The 17,653-nt window shown below is 45.6% G+C and overlaps 1 protein-coding gene across 1 annotated transcript in view; it reads left to right on the top strand.

Moving 5' to 3' along the window:
* The window catches only part of IL16 (interleukin 16), a gene marked incomplete at both ends in the record, with an annotated part of 79,560 nt that overhangs the window by 17,457 nt on the left and 44,450 nt on the right, over positions 1–17,653 (top strand). Inside the window, 2 exons of the mRNA XM_080691671.1 lie at positions 1,452–1,760; positions 1,815–1,915. Of these exons, the coding sequence (XP_080547797.1) occupies positions 1,452–1,760; positions 1,815–1,915 (410 nt within the window). The remainder of the gene's footprint in view (positions 1–1,451; positions 1,761–1,814; positions 1,916–17,653) is intronic.

The raw sequence follows: 17,653 nt of genomic DNA on the forward strand, positions 1-17,653 counted from the left end.
ATATATATAGTATGAATTGGCAGAGTGCAGGTGGAGAGGGGAGATGTGGATTTGGAAGGGGTACCTGCAGTACAGGAGGATTGTGGGGAGTGAACTCGGGGCTCCAGTCCCAGCCCTACCAGCCCTCTCAGCAGAAGCAGGGCTGGACCCAGCAGACCACACCCTCTGGACTCTGGGTTCCCTGCACACACAGCACTTCAAAAGCAGAACCGATAAAACAGAGTTTCCCTGGCTTCAGGGGAAGGAAGCTGAGCCTGGGTGGAGCTGGGTGGGTCGGCTTGAGGAGGGAAGGCCCAGAGTGCAGGGCGAGTGTCCAGTCACAAGGGAGTCAGCTCATGGGCTTTAAAGGACAGAGCAGAGCTGGGCACAGTGGCATGCGCCTCTCAACCCAATACTTGGGAGGCTGAGACAGGAGGATCACAAGTTCAAGGCCAACCATAAGCATTTAATGAGGCCCCTGGCAACCTAGTGAGACCCTGTTTCCAAACAACAACATCAAAAATAAATAAAAAGGACTGAGGGTATAGCTCAGAGGTAGAATGCCTCTGGGTTCAATTCCCAGAATCAATAAAATAAATCCTTCTGTGGGATGCTCACTGCATCAGGACTCCGGGACATTGGAAGGGAGCACTTGAGGAAACAGGGGTGCAGGTGGCTCCCACAGAAGCACCCTGCTCAGTTCCGTTGCAGGGCGGGCTTCACCGGTCCCTTTCAATCTGTCCCTCTGGTCGCTGGAGATGGTTGGTGAACTCACAGATAAAGCAGTAGATCTGTGCCATGCAGGTGTGAAAGATGGTAGGCGTGTGAAAGAGGGTCTACGCGTAGAGGTACCGGACAGTATCTGCTCCTCCTTATGCCAGCTGGGTGTGCTTGGACGGGCCCGGGGAGGGTACTTGGGCCGACCTTGCGGGTGGCCATCATGCGAGACAATGTCTGTCTGGAGTCTTCCTGTCAGCACGGAGGGCAGAACATCTGCGGTCTTTAGGCCAAGTGCGCTGGGTTCTGGGGTTTCTCTGGAGATGCTCTGGGAGTTACTGAGCAGAGTGAAGGAACAAGGCAGTTGGGGCCTGGGGCTCCTGCCCCTCCTGGTCTACTCTGCAGCCTGGTGTCGCTGTGAGCTGTTTTTGAAGACTGGTTCCAGGTTTAGGAAGCCCTGTGCCTGATCACTGGCCCTTCCACTAGCACTGTGGCTTACACTTCCCCCTCTCTGCCTCAGTTTCTCTGTAGGATAAGGGATGGCACCAGAGAAGCTCTGGGAGTGGAGAGTGTGGCCTGCTTGGGGGCACAGAGCCCCATTTGCTGGCAAGCTGGCAAGCTGGCGGCCCTGAAGGAGAGCTGCCCGTCTGTTCTGCTCCTCGGGCGCTGGCACCCACGGCCTGTTCCAGGCTGGGGTCCAGCTCCACTGTCAGCAGCAAGTCACATTGTCTTTCCCCGTTTCCTCTTTCCTCCAGAGACTCATGAAGGGGCGGCCAAGGCCGGCTCATTCACCGTCCGTCAACAGAGGGCCAAAGATCAGGAGAGGAGGAAGAGCGGCTTTGCTTCCTCTCTGAGGATGGAGCCTCATGGCCGATCTGGAAAAAGCCGCAAACCCACCACGTTCCGGTCCATCTCCCGCTCCCTGATCCTCTGTAATATGAAGACCAGCGACGACAACTCCAGCCCCGATGAGAAGTGCCCAGACCCCTTCGAGAGTGCCCTGGGCCAGGGCCGGCAGGGGGCTTTCCACTCATCCGTGCAACTGGCAGACACATCAGAGGCAGGCACCGGTGGTGGTGGTGGTGGTGGTGGTGGTGGTGGTGGTGGTGGTGGTGGCGGTGGTGCTCCTACCCCAGCACCAACGTCGGAGGCTCAGGCTCCACCCCGGGCAGCCGGGGGCGATCGAGGCAAGCACTGCCGGAGGATATTCTTCATGAAGGTACGCCTGCAGGTGGGGGCCGAAGTGCCGTGTTGATGTGCGGCGCTGTGAACTGGTCTTTGCATCCTTTCCTTCAGGAGACAGGGAACCAGAGACTTAATTCGAAGCAATAGCAAGGAAGGCGTTGAGGCAGGGCCCATGGAGCTGCCACCATGAGCACAGTAGCAAGTTGGGCTGAGCCAACACTCTGCCTCTAGGGAGATACTGGGTCGGTCCAAGATACACTGAGCCTAGATCCCAATGGAAATCGGTAGGGGCAGTCATCAACACTGGTAAGCACTCATCTGCACACAACCACCTGTCCTGTAGACTTGGGGAACGCCGAGGCAGGAGCGGGCTGAGGACCAGCAGCAGAGGGGGTGCAGGATGAGGGGCCTGGATGCTGGCTGAGCAGCTCCAGGTGCCCACTGCCAAGCTCAGCATGGTGTCTGTGTGAGGCCCCAGGTGGGCTGTGAATGGGGGGTTAGGGAGCATTTGGGCCCTTGCCAAGGTTCAAGATATTTCCTTTTCTGTTAGATGATACTTCTGTTGCAGAAGATTCAGGCTGGTCAGAGGATTTATTCCCCAACAGGCATTGTGCCTTTGTGCCTCTGTCCAAGGAGCCATTTCCCCTTGTCCAGAGGGCCGTGAGACAGGGCCAGTGCTGCTCCCTCAGGGATGGACCAGCTGGGCCTTCTTCCCTGGCCTTGGATCATCTCGGGGTTGGGAGCAGCATGCGGGGAGGGCACCTTTGCACAGCTCAGCTGCCCTCCTGGTGGGGGTGGGGAGCCACCACTAAACCCTGATGTAATATACAACGGCAAGTAACATTCCACAGCACGCAGAAGGGACAGTCCAATAATCCTCAGACACAGACAGCCTGAGGGCTGCTCCAGCACCCGTGATGTGACTTTCATCCGCAAGTCCTGGACTCACTGGATAGGTGGGAGGAGTATCCAGCATCCTCTGGGCTTGGAGGAGGCCCACCAGGCTCCTGTTTGCCAGGATATATGCAGTGCACTGACCGAGTGTCAACTTGATTTATAAGAGCTGAAGTCAATGAAATTAAGCAATCATTTTAAGATCCTAGGAGACCCTTAGAAGGGGTTCTTGGCTTGCTTCTGTTTAAATGAATAACAGCTGGGCACGATGGCATGCTTGTAATCCCAGTACTTGGGAGGCTGAGACAGGAGAATCAAAGTTTGAAAGATAGCCTCAGCAACTTAACACGACCCTCAGCAATTTAGTGAGACCCCGTTTCAAAATAAAAAATGAAAAGGGAGCTGGGCATGGGGTCACACGCTTATAATCCTAGTATCGAGGCTGAGGCAAAAAGACCATGGTTCAGTTACTTAGTGAGGCCCTCTGCAACTCAGTGAGACCTTGTTTCAAAGTAAAGAATAAAAAATAGGTCTGGGGTATAGCTCGGAGGTAGAATGCCCCGAGTTCCATCCTCAGTACTGAAGAAAAAAAAAATAAGAAAGAAAAGTAAAGGGCTGGGGGTGTAGATTACCCCTGAGTTCAATCCCCAGTACTGAAAAAAAAACCTTTTTTCATGGCATTTCCTAAACACCTACTGTGCTTCAGGCACTTTGGGATCCTGCATGGCTGAGCCAAGTTCTAGCAAGGATGGACCTGGAGGGAAGGGAGTGGCAGCGTCCAGCTCAGAACCAGGCTCCCCCTACTGTCTTGAAGGGGTGCAGGTGGTTCTTCAGGATGCACAATGGACCCTGAGCAAGTCAGGGAGCAGTATTCTGAACAGGTGTAACCGAAGGTGCCAGGCAGCACAGTGAGAGGCAGTGGTGGCCCCCATACCCTTTCTAGAAGCCCCTGAGTAATGCACAGATGCCCGCTTGCTCCTGGGGTCCCACTTGGGCTAGCTCCCTCCCCAGGGCCACCATGCACTGGGGCGTGACTCAGTTGGCCCAGACAGACTCCTCAGCATTCGGCGGTGCCAAGGGTACACCAATTTCAAAACAACATCTGGACGGAGGCCCTGTGACATCAGCCTCTCTTCTAGAAACGCTTAATGCGATGATTAAAGAAGAGGAAGTCCTATAAACAGCCAACTTGGACAAAAAGCCTTATTGGCTGGGTCCTATTTGGCACAACCAGGGCCAACCAGATCCCCAGGGTGCCAGTGCTGGCCCAGGCACGTGGAAGCCACGGTAGGCATTGGAGTCTGAGCTGTGCATTGGGGTGCTGGTGGACTTGTCTCGGGGGGACACTGTTAGACTCCGGGGACAGGTTCACATGGCAGAATGTAGAAGCCAGACTTTCTAGCTGACAGACTCATGCATGTGATTGCCCAGACATAAAACTGAAGGGAGGACCCCACTGGCTATTCCAAACCCACTGTCTGTTTTCAGATGGAAAGAGTCTTCCTAAACGCCCTTATAAGCAGGCTGTGAGGCCAAAGGGGAGAGAGATTGCCAGGTGGAACTGCAGCTCACCCACTCTCTTTACCCACCTCCTTCCTTCCCTTCCTTCTCTCCCCACCATTCCTTTCTCAGGCTCTCCAAATATTGGAAAGCCTCAATTTTAAGCTATCTGGAGATAAATAAACAAATCTGCTTCTGTAGCGTCAGGGAGCTTGTGGTCTAGAGTAGATGGGCGTGGTCATAATTCCTCTTTTCCCCTCTGCCCCTCCCACGTTCATTCAGTGTTTTTAAGGAAAGAACTTGTGCAGAGGGTGAGTGGTAGGGGAGTTGTAGCCCTATAAAGAGACTACTTTTAGGCTATCGTCTTGTTTGTTTTCTGTTGCTATAACAAAATAGCAGAGACTGGGTAATTTATAAAGGTAAAAAAGTTTGCTTGCTGTTCTGAAGCCTGGGAGGCCCCAGGGCACAACACCTGCAGGCGGCAAGGGCTTCCTGCTGCATCGTATCATGGTGGGAAGCAGAGCAACAGACAAGAGGGTGCAGAAGAGAGCACGGGGCAGGCTCGCTTCCTAACAGCCTGTTCTTGTTGTAACTAGCCTGCTCCTGTGGGATTGCTGATCCATGCACCAGGGCTCTGCCCCATGGCCCAGCACCTCCTCTAGGTCCACCTCCTACTGCAGTTTCATCCACAGATTTTGATATGTCATACTTTCATTAATTTACATAGAGATATATTTTTCCTATTGAGACTTCTTGTATGACTCATGGTTTATTTATAAATGTATCGTTTACTTTCCAGAAGGTTGAGTACTTTTGAGTGTGAGCACTCTATCTTTAGGTGTCTTGATTAATTCCCAGATGAATTGTTCTGTAAGAATAATTAGAAAAAGAAGAGTTAAGAAAAAGAAGAAAATATATTGTGAATGATCTTAATCATTGATAATTTGTTGAGACGGGACCTATAGGCATGTGTGTTGCTGGATGGGGTGGCCATACTTGTCTAATAGGATAACTCTGATGACGCTGTTTTCCATATCTTTATCATCTTTCCAATTTCATCTCTAATTGTTATTGAAAGACGTTAAAGTGTCCCCTTCTGGTTATAGATTGATCATCGAATCTTTTGAGTTCTGTTCACTTTTGCTTAATGTATTTCACAGCTGGGCATGATGGTGCACACTTGTAATCCCCATACTTGGGAGGCTGAGACAGGAGGATCTCAGGTTCACAGCCAGTCTCAGCTACTTGATGAGGCCCTCAGCAACTTAGTGAGACCCTGTTTAAAAATAAAGAATAAAAAACAGGACTGGGGATGTAGTTCAGAGGTAGAATGTCCCTGGGTTCAATCCCTAGTTCTGAAAAAAAAAAAACTATCTTTACATGCATAGAATTCTACAACTTTCTTTATTTTCCGGGTGGATGAATAGTCTTAGAATTTAGAAATTTGTCTAGTGATTCATTTTGCTCAAGCACACTAATATTGAATAGTGTTCTTTACTCATCTGTGGTTAGTGTCTGCCTGGTGTGGCCTGTCTCTCCTTTACCCTCAGCCTGTGTTCATGTAATTAAGGTATATCTTGAGTAAGTAGCACATATTAAAAATTACTTTTCTGGCTGGGCGTGGTTGGTGCACGCTTGTAATCCTCCCGCTTGAGAGAGACAGGAGGATCATGCAGGTTCAAAGCCAGCCTTGCTGGCTTAAGAGACTCTGTTTAAAAAAAAACAAAAACAAAAACAAAAACATAAAATAGGCCTGGGAGTGTATCCTGGGGGTAGAAGGGTTTCATCCCCAGTACCACCAAAAAAATAAAATTACTTTTCTTCCATTTTACCATCTGTCTTATAATTGTGTTTTTTGACACTATATTTAAGGTAATTTCAGATGTGTTTGGATCTTTATCTACTCTATTCCATGATTTCTAGCTCTCCCAAATGTTTTATATTCTATATTCTGTCTCTTCTTACTCTCTCTTGGATTAGTATATTGTCAACTATTCCATTTCCCTTTCAATTTCCCTTTAATTTTCCACGATCATTTTCATACTAAGGTATAAAAATAATTTAACACAATTAAAACAATTTAATTTACGTTAGTCTCATGTAAATTAGTATTTTCTACCATTCTCAGGTGATGCTAAGAAGTTAGGACACACAGCTGGTTGTTTTTTGTTGTTTTGGTCCATCATTATACATTTGAATCCTTCCGTACACATGAAACTTCAGAATGTGTCATCATTGTGACTCCGTTGCGTCAATGTCCATTTGTCACGCCCACCACTTTCGTTTCTTCCTGCCCCTCTGTGTTTTGCACTGAAATCCCCTCCCTCTGCCTGGAGCAGGCTGGCCTGTAACTCAGGCAGGACATGAGCCACAGGCCAACCAAATAAGTATTTAAAATTTATGTGTCAGGGTAAAAAAGTGTTTTGATGCCTGTATTTTCTCCTCCCGCCTTGTCAAATACACCTTTATAGGAACTCTCATGGCCAAGTGCAGCCGGATCCCTGGGCAAGTCGAACTGGCCCTGGAGGATGGTGGTCCAGGCAGCCCTCCCACTGCAGCTGTTGCCCACTCCCTCCTTTCCTGCCCTTCACAGCATGTCCATCACCACGGGGCCAGCACACCAGCATGTGGGTGACTGGGATTCTCTGTCCACCCGGATCCGTGCAGCCTGGAGCCAGGTGCACTGGTGTGAGATTTGTTCTTGAGAGCACAGCCCCGGGAGGGTTAGCGGGGTACAGGCCTCCCCGCTGGGCCCTTTGCTGCCTGTCTACCTGTGCTTCTCAGCCCTCTATAGCTGATGGTTAGAGGATCACCAAGTTCCTGTGCCTACTCACTCTGAAGTGGACACTCTTCATGACACTGCAGTACACAGCTTGTTAAGGCTAGGAACTGGCACATAGAAATTGCCCTCTACACAGTTGTGGAAAGAGCAGCTTCCAGAGAGGGGTCTCCGGGGGCCGCCCTTCAGGCCTAGACCCGAGTCATTTCTCTCGGACCCACACATAGGTTTATGTGGCTTTTAGCATTCCCGCTGGCTGGGATTGAGAGTTACTGAGATCCATCTTCAAGAGCAGCAGCAGATGAGAGCAGATGTGTGGCTGCTGGTCCTTCCCTCGGGAGGAAGGGAAGACCTGGATCTACTGAGAATGGCCTCCCTGGGGTGGAAAATCCTGCCTTTCCTGACAAATTCAAAATACTGGCCCAGCCAAGTCGCCACTCCTGTGGGGTGACTCAGGACATGATGAAGTCACACCAACTGTATCCCTGGCACCCACTGGGGGCGGGGAGGGATTCAAGGCCTCCTAGAGCAGACCGGCTCTTTTCTTGAGCTGCCTGAGCACAGCTCAGCTGTGGCTTGGAGGCCCAGCTTCCCCGGCCAGTGGGAAACCCAATCCCCTGGCGGCTGGCCTCTTCTTGCCACACAAGAGCCACTTGTGGGTGCCTAGAACAGCCCCAGAGGGAAGCTGGGGCTCCAGGACTCCCGCGGAGCCGGCCGCATGCTGGAGGGCAGGCAAGGAGGCGAGGGTGGTCTCAGGGCAGGAAGCAGGGAGGGGCTGCCCACAGGTATGACTAATGCTGTCTTGCCGACTGCCTCCCAAGTGCCATGTGAGGCCTACTTGCCGTTCCCAGGGCCAGAAGACATTTGCAGCCATTTTTCTAGAAGCTGATTTGATTGGTTAGTATTTTGAAACTCATTGGTTCTGGCAAGATACCATTTTGGCTAGGGAAGAGGGGTTTGGTGGGAGGGAGGTGAATAAAGGAAATCAGCAAGCCAGCTACCTTTCCACCTCTGTTTCTCGGTGTTGTTCTTCCCAGGTACACGCCAACCTTGGGCTTCTCCGGGCCTGTTAGAGTCTGGATAGGAAATGTCCCTGGAGCCTCATGTGTTGAAGGCTTGGTCCCCAGTGCAGCAGTGCTGAGAGATGGGTTCTTTGGGAGTGGCTGGATCACGAGGTTCAGCCCACAGCGGTAGATTAATCCATTTGTGGATCCATAATTGAATGGCTTGTTGGGAGGTGGTGGAAGTAGAGGAGGCTGTGGGGCCCAGGAGAGGGAGTGGGCTCTTGGGGCATGCCCCTGGGGGCTTTATCTATCCATCCACTTTGTTTCTGTCAGCTGTGATCTGAGCAGTTCTCCTCTACCATGCCCTCTGCCACGATGCTTCTGTTCTAGAGCCAGCTGTGATGGCTCATCTGGATGTCAATTTGAGTGGACTGAGAGGCACCAAGGATTAAGAGAATTCAGTGCTGATGAGATGATTGGCACATGGAATAGCAAATGGAGAGGGAAGTCCCGCCCCAAGTGTGGGCAGCACTCTCCAGTAGTCTGGGGACCCAGATGGAACAAAGGGCTGTAGAAAGAGGAAGTGGCGTGGCGGCAAGCTGGCTTCTTCCTGAGTGGGCATGTTCTCTAGTGCTGCTCTCATCTGAGGATACTGGACTCCAGGTCTTTTACTCTTCCAGCCTGGACGTTCACCAATGGTTCTCCAGGGAGTTTCTAGGCCTTTCCATCTTGGACTGAGGCTGCATCACTGGGCCCTCCTGTTCTGAGACTCTAGCTTCTTGGATCGAGAAGCGGCTGGCACCCCAGCTTTCTATCATGCACATGGCCACCCTGGGACTATACAGCTTCTGAATGTGTAAGCCAACTTGACAGATCCCCTTTTATAACATACATATCCTGTGGGTTCTGAGCCTCTAGAAAGCCTTGGCTAATACACCGATATTAGTCCATAAATGAAGTCTCTGAAACTGTGAGCAAAAACAAACCCTTTCTGCCAATTTGTTCTTCTCAGGTAATTGTCAGCAAAGAGAAGCTGGCTAACATGCTCTCTGTGTACACCGCTCACTGGCCATTGTCCCCAAGCCTCTGTTGCCACGCCAGGCTGGATACCTTCCTCCTCACGAGAACCCATTAGTTACCTTCCTAGGCTCAGTTGCAGTGGAGCAGTGGCCATAAAGCTTTCTCCAAACTTCTTCCCCAGTCTGCACTCCTAATTTCCACCATTCTCACTTGAAATAGCCAGCAATAAAAGATTTACATGTTTCTGCCAAAAACTAAATCCCATGTAGGTAGGAATAGCTGACCCTATCAATCTGTTTCAACTACCAGTGAAGGAGATAGTCTGAAGACATGTTTAAGGCTCCCTGAGATTCCCTCTATTGCATGGATACATCATGATTTGTTATCTTAAATCTTTAAAAATATTTTATTAAATATTAGGCATATAAAATAAATTTACAAATTTAGGCTGAGTGTGGTGGCAGACACCAGCAGCCTCAGTACTTGGGAGGCTGAGATGGGAGGATCACAGGTTCAAGGACAGCTTCAGTAAGTAGTGAGCTTCTTACCAACCTAGTGAGACCCTGTTTCAGAATAAAAATAAAAATAGGGCTGAGGGTATAACTCAGAGGTAGAATGCCCCTGGATTCTATCCCCAGAACTAAAAAAAAAAATACATACATACTCTAAAAAATAAAAATGTCCTATATACTTGTTTATCAATCATCAAGTTTAAGAAATAAACCTTCAATAAACTAAGGTACTTCTTGTTTTTTTATTTTTTCCTACTGAGTATTGAACCAAGGGCCTTCTCTCTCTGAGTAACACTCCTAGCCCATTTTATTTTTTGTGTGAAACTGGGTCTCACTAGGTTGCTGAGAGTCTTGCTAAATTGCTGAGGTTGGCCTCAAACCTGCGATCCTCCTGTCTCAGCCTCTCAAGTACTGGGATGACAGGTGTGTGCCACCATGCCTGGCTAATTCTAAGGTCCTTTGAGAGTCCCTGAATGGCACCATCCATTCCCACTCCTCTAGGATCACTGCTATCCTTTGTTTTGAGCATATCCTTCCCCCACTTTTATGTGTAGTTTACTGTATCTATTTGCGTACCTGAATGGTGTTTGCTTAAGCCTGTAACTTTTGGATTAATGTTTGCCTAGTATATTTTTTGTGTGTGTGGTAGTGGGGATGGGACCCAGGGATGTACTATCTCTGAGCTACACTCCATGCCCTATTTTTTATTCTTTATTTTGAAACAGGGTACCACTGAGTTGCAAAGAGCCTCACTAAGTAGCTGAGGCTGTCTACGAACCACAATCCTCCTGTCTCAACCTCTCAAATGCTAGGATTACATGCGTGTACCACTATGCTCGGCTACGTAGATTTTTTAAAAAATCCTTTTACTTTCATCTATCTATGTTATTGTGTTTCATATGAGTTTCTTACAGATAGCAATAGTTAGGTCATTTAAAAACTTTACCCACTCTGCCCATCTCTGTATCTTACTTGGTGTATTTAGACCATTTACATTTAAAGTGATAATTGATATGTGAGGACCTAAGCTGGTCATTTTATTATTTATTTCCTAGAGTTTTTTCTACTTTTGTTTTCTTCATTTTCTACTTCTGTTTTCTTCGTTTCTTTTCTCTTACTATTCTGTGAATTACTTGAACATTTTTTAAGTTCACTTGATTTACTTATAATGCTTTTTATTTATAATTTTTCACTTTTCCTAGCGTGTATCAACATTTATCCACATAACTTATCACATTACCTATTTATACTGACAGTTTTCTATTTTGAGCAAAGGATAAAAATCTTATTTAAATTTAGGCCCCATTCAACTTTCTCATTACTTAAATGTCATTTTCTTAAGTATTTCTTTGTTAACCATATCAGATAATATTAAATTTTTGCTTCAACCTTAAAATATAACTACAGAAACTCAAGGGGGAGAAATAATCTATTATGTTTACTCATTGTACTGTTTTTATCTCCTTTCAGAAGGTTCCAGCTGCTTTATCATTTTCTTTGTATTTGAAGAGCTTCCTGCAGGGATTCTTTAAGGTAGATCTTCTGACAAAAAACACTCTTAGTTATTGTTCATCTGAGAATATCTTTTTTTTCCCTTTATTCCTGAAGGATAGTTTTAACAGACATAGGATTTATGGTTAACACCAAGTTTTCTACGCTAGGAAAATATGCCTTTCCTGTGTTCAGATGTGAAACCCACTGTCATTTGAGTTGGTGTTTCTTTAGCGATTATGTATCATTCCTCTGTTTGTCTTAAAAAATTTCTTCTTTGTCATTATTTTTGAGACACTCAATTTCTATATGTTTTGGTGTCAATTTCTTTGGGTTTATTATCTTGGTTCTGTCACCTCCAATTGTTTCTTTTCAAAAACAACTCCTTTTGCTGGGCGTGGTGGCGCACACTTATAATCCCTGCGCTTGGGAGGCGGAGGAGACAGGGGGATGACGCTGGTTCAAAGCCAGCCGCGCTGGCTTAAGAGACCTGGTTTCAAAAAATATATATAAAAAAACTAGGTCTGGGAGTGTAGCCTGGAGGTAGAAGGGCTTCCAGGAACCCCAGTACCACACACACACACACACACACACACACACACACAAAACAACTCCTTCCCCCCCCCCCCAATATTTCATGTGTTTCTAGAGAGCTTGTAAATGATGGCTGAAGCACTTTAATGAGAGTTACTTTATTTGTCAGACAATTTTGTTACTGGATTCACCTTAGTGTTAGTGTTAGTCGATTGCTCTTGTCTGAATTCTGGATTCCTAGGTCTGGACTTTACAAGCGACTTTACGTTGCATCTTGAACATTTCGATTATTTTTTAAGGAGACTCTTGATGTGGTTTTGATCTTTTGTTTTGGCAGACAGCCATTGGGAAGGCAGAGCAGGGGAGTTTGGGTCTGCCTAGGTGGAGCATGTCATCTGGGTCTGCCCAGGTAGACTATGTATGGAGTTTGGGTTTGTTTTTGTGGGCTTTTGTGGTCATGACATCTTGGTTTTCAGAGCCCTCCCAATCCTATTTTAGTCTGCTTTATTTTCTGGCACGATGTGAACACTCACTCAGGTTCTGCCTACTGGGGCAGAAAGGCCTTTCCTGAGCCCAGGTATCACTGGGCGACCATCTGCTGCTTGGCGTGAGATGGCAGAAGCTGCCGGGCCCGGGTCGCCTCCGTTGCCCTTTCAGGTGGAGGGCGGGGGGTGAGGCACTTGCAGTACGCCGCCCCTGCAGGTGGACTAGACCACCTGCCCATGCCCCGTGGTGGAGGGGGGCGCGCTAGCTTGGGTCTGCTTCCAGGGCAACAGATTAGCCCACTCTCTGGTGCTGGCCGTGCTGGGTGTTTTCTGGCCTTCTCTAATTCCTGGTACTTTCACCAGGCTGGAGGAACAACCTTGTTTGCTTGCTTGCTTTCCTTGTGTCTGCCTATTGGCAGTTCTAGGCTGCAGCCCTCCCAGTTCCTACTCTGGGGAGTAGAGCAGATAGAAAGACAGCCAGGAAGCTCACCACATCGTCCCTGAGTCCTGAGGTTTCTCGTCAGTTCTTTGTGACTTGCAGAATCCCTGTATTGTTGCCCATTGAGTAATTTCCAGATTATCGAGCAAGGAGGAGGGAGCGAGCCTGTGCTATCTTGCCCTAGAACTGGAAGTCTCAGTTCTGCTAATTTTGGGCCATGACATCAATGGGATTGCATCGCAGTTCCTCTCTGGCTGCCTTGCTTCGGTTACTCAACAGCACATTCCAGAAGTTCATTCACGTTATTTTCACTTTGTTGTGCTCTGTTGGTTGGTTCTCATCCTGCTATGAGCCAAACTGTGAACTCCATACAATTTATGCAACCGGATGGACATGTGGCACGTCTCCCTTTTTTCTCCTTTAAATTAGCAGCTGTACAGCTGGGGACATCCTTGTGCAAGCTTCCAGGGGCTCTTGAAGTCTCAGGGGGAGTGGCCCTAGGTGCGGACTGGTGAGTCACAGGACGTGTGCTCTGTCATCTGTGCTAGAAAAATGCCAGCTTATGTTCTGAAGTGATTGTACTGATCCCCCACGAGCAACTGTGGATTTCTCGCTTGCTCTGCGTCCTCATCAGTTCTTCTTTTGTTGTTTGGTACTAGGGATTGAACCTAGAGGCATTCTACCTCCAAGAGACATCCCAGATATTTTTTTAATTTTTAAAATTTGAAGCAGGGTCTCGCTAAGTTGCTGAGGACCTTGCTAAGTTGCTGAGGCTGGCCGTGAACCTGCGATCCTCCTGTCTCAGTTTCCCAGGTTCTGGGATTACAGGTTTGAGTCACTGAGCCCAGCTTTACCAGTTCTTGATATCATCATATTTTAAACGGTTTCTAGTCTGGAGGCTATGAAGTTATTTCTTACTTTAGTTTTAATTTGCATCTTCCTGGTTATTAATAATGTTGCACACATTTTATATTTGTGAGACTTTTAAAGCCTTTTTCTTGTTTTTAATTTTTTATTAGTGCATTATATTCAAACATCATATTGGGGTAAAAAACTTGTGTGTACAAACATGTACACATCACTGATTTAACCCCTCCCCAATTCCCACCCCATTCCCTCCCCGTCCCTCCCTCCCTTGCTTGGCTTGGTGATTGACTTCGATATGTTTAAGTACATTGTGTGTTTTAGAGATTTTCCTCTCCCCCCCCCTCCTTTCTCCTTCTTTAGGTTGTCTTGTTTGCTCCTCTATAGGATTTCCTCTTTCAAGAGTTCCTCCTATGACCCATTTCTCCCTAACTCTCACATATTAGGGAAAGCATCTGATTTCTTATTTTTTGTGACTGACTAATCTCACTTGGCATAATGTCCTCCAGTTCTGTCCATTTCCCTGAAAATTATGTAATTGAGTTTTTTTTTGATGGCTGAGTAAAATTCCATTGTGTACATATCCCACAGTTTTGTAATCCATTCATCTTGGCTGGTTCCATAGTTTGGCTATGGTGAATTGGGCAGCTATGAACACAGATACACATGCATTAGTTTGGTAGTTTGGCTTCTTATCTTTTGGGTAGATACCCAGAAGTGGTATTGCTGGATCAAATGGTAGATTTGTTCCCATTCTTCTGAGGATTCTCCATACTGTTTTCCAAAATGGTTGCACTAATTTGGACCTATGCCCTCTTCAAGGAGCTTCAAGGTCTCTGGTTTGATTTTCAAGTCTTTGATCCATCTTGAGTTGACTTTTGTTCAGGGTGAAAAAGTGGGATTAATTTCCAATTTTCTGCGTATGGTTAACCAGTCCATTAAAACCTTTTTCTGCTGGGCATGGTGATGCACGCTTGTAATCCCCGCGCTTGGGAGGCGGAGACAGGAGGATTGTGCTGGTTCGGAGCCAACCTTGCTGGCTTAAGAGACCCTGTTTCCAAATTAAAAAAAAACATAAAATAGGTCTGGGAGTGTAGCTCAGAGATAGAAGGGCTTCCAGGAACCCCAGTACCACACACACACACACAAAAAGAAAACAAAAACAAAAAACCTTTTTCTACTAATCTTTTGGGTTGATATTCTTTTTCCTTTCTTCTCCCAGCTTTTAAGTTTTCCCTGTATTCTAACTGATGAATAGAAGTACTTAATTTTAATGTAAAATTGATCAATTTTTTCCTTTCTGGCTTGTGATCTTTGCTTCTCATTCCAAATTTTACCTTTTCCCAAAGTAATAAACTTATTCCATTATCACATCTATTTCCTAGTTTTCTGGACATCTAATAGTTTTGCCTTTTGTGTCTATATTTTTAGTTTACCCGGAACTGATATTTGTAAAGTAAATGGGTATTTGACCATTTTTTTTCCCACCTGGTGAATGAATTGGCCTCGGACGGACTCTATGTGAACTGTCTTTCTCCACAGAGCTAAAGTGCTAATTCTGTGAAAGTTCAAGTCTCCTCTTGTCATACGAGTCTATTTCCAGGCTCTTTACTGTATTCTATTGGTCAATTTTTATCCTATGAACATATGCTACTGTTTACATTACTCTGTTTTTAAGATAAGTATTATTCTCTTGTATGAATATTTCTCCTTCCCGGTGCTTATATAAGTATGCTTCTTTATTTGAGGCCTTTTTCTTCTTGATAACAATTAGAATAGGCTGGTGATGTTTTAAAAACACTTGAAATTTATTTAGTACTACATTCAATTTGTAGACAAATTTGGCGAACTGACATCGATTGTTTTCCATTTTTATAAACATAGTACAAAACTTTCTAATACTTGGGTCTTATTTAATGTCTTCTAGTAAGCAAGATTTGTAAAGTTTTTTGTTTCCCCAGAAAGGGCCTATAGATTTTTCACTAGATTAGTTCTCTTCTTTGTATCTAGTTCTGCCTTTTCCAGACTGGCATGTAAAATGAATTCAGATGCTATATAACACTGTGAGATCATTTGTCTTCTTTATTCTGTTAAAGGGGAAGATTATATAATATATTTCCCATATTAAACAGTCCTTTGGCTCCCTGGATGCAGTTGACTGCTATTTTGTTTGTGAATTTTATATTCACGTGTGTGGTTGGTCTGTGATTGCCTAAAGACCCTGGTTGCAAGGTCCCACTGATACCAGAACTTCTTTGCTCCCCTTTCCCTGGTCATTACTTCTTCTCCCTCGTCAGGTCCCTAGATCTTCTAGTCTTACAAAATGTGAGATGTGGGCTCACATTGCCTGTACTCTGAAATACTTTATCTACATTGGGAACTATTTATTTTCCGAACAATTTGTAGAACCTACTGTTTACAACCATCTGATACCAGTGTTTTCCTTGCGGGAAAGCTTAAAACTACTCAGTTTCTTTAAATTATACAGGCCCAGAAAGGTTTTTGTATTTTTTTTCTGGGGTTGATTCATCAGCTTTTTTTTTTTTCTCTCAGAATTTTTCTCATTTCATCTCATTGCTCAAATGTATTGTGCGAAGTTGTTTACGACGTCTCCTTAAGCATCGTTTTGCTCTTTAGTGCAGCTCTGACGGTCTCTCCTTTTTAAACCCTCGGGTTATTTGTGCTTCCTTTTTGTCTTGAGTAATCTTACTGGAGTGTCATCAACGTTTTAACTGCGTTTCACAGAACCCACTTTTAATTTTGTCAGTCCCCTATTAAGTTCATTTTTATTAAAAAATGTCTTCTAAAAAAAAAAAAAAGCTAAGCAATGCGGCGCACGCTTGTCATCCCAGCATTCGGGAGGCTGAGACAGGAGGATCGTGGTTCGCAGACAGCCTCAAATACTTAGTGAGGCCCTTTGCAACTCAGTGAGACCCTGTTTCAAAATAAAGAATAAAAAATATGGCTGGGGAGTGTAGCTCAAAGTTAGAATGCCTCTGATTTCCATCCCCAGTACTGCAAAAATGAAAAAGAAAATTTTTGTTCTAACCTTTACTATTTTCTCGATCCTACTTTTCTTTGATGGCTATCTCATCAGCTATTTTTAGCTTTTTCCTTTTTTTATATCAACATTTAAGATTGTCATTTTCCTATGCATATAAGGGTAATATGCATTCCTATGCATATGCATATTACTCTTAGTTGCATGCCACATGATTTGATATGTAAATTTTCATTATCATTTAGTACTAAGTGCTTTTAATTTTTGAACATGATTTCTTCATCAACCCATGAGTCATTTAGGATTAATTATGTTTGAAAAGACATCGTATTCTGCTATTAGCCTTACTGATTTTTGTCTGCTTGATCTATCAGTTTCTTAAGGAAGATCAATTAAAAATCTCACACTTCTTTTATTTATTTATTTATTTATTTATTTATTTATTTATTTATTTATTATATTTTGGTGGTACTGGGAGTGGAACCCAGAGGCTTTCTATCTCCAGGCTATACTCCCAGCCCTATTTTTTATGTTTTATTTGGAAACAGGGCCTCACTAAGTTGCTGAGAGCCTCACTAAGTAGTTGAGGCTGGCTTTGAACCTGTGTGATCCTCCTGTCTCAGCCTCCCAAGCGCAGGGATTACAAGCGTGTGCCACCACGCCCGGCTACACTACTTTTATTTTTAATCATCTCTGCACCTAATGTGTTATAAAGTGCAATAGATTTGTATTGCCTTCATGATTTAAAGTAGTTAATATGTAGTGGCTTAATCTCTATTAATTCTTTTTGTATAAATCTACTTTTTTTTTTTTTGCAGGTCTGGGGATGAAACCCAGGGCATTTGGCCTTCAAGCTACACCCCCTGCCCTACTTTTTATTTTTTATTTTGAAACCGGGTCTCACTGAGTTGTGGAGGGCCTCACTAAGTAGCTGAGGCTGTCCACGAACCATGATCCTCCAGTCTCAGCCTCCCAAATGCTGGGATTACAAGCGTGCACCACCACGCCCAGCTAAATCTACATTTTTATACAGTGGCACCAGCTTTGTTTTGATTAGCATTTGTCTTCTAATTTTGATTCTTTTCTTTCTACCACACCTGCACGTATACGTGTCTGCACGTAATGTTCAATTAATTGTTTTGCTGTCATTTGATGCACACAGTTTCTGTGAAGTGAGCCATAAGTAATTGTTTCCCATTTGAAGACAGTTTTGTCATTTCTCTATGACTGCTGCCAGAGTATTAAACCA

This window comes from Muscardinus avellanarius (assembly GCF_963383645.1).
Source record: "Muscardinus avellanarius genome assembly, chromosome: 3".
In the NCBI taxonomy this organism is placed as follows: domain Eukaryota; kingdom Metazoa; phylum Chordata; class Mammalia; order Rodentia; family Gliridae; genus Muscardinus; species Muscardinus avellanarius.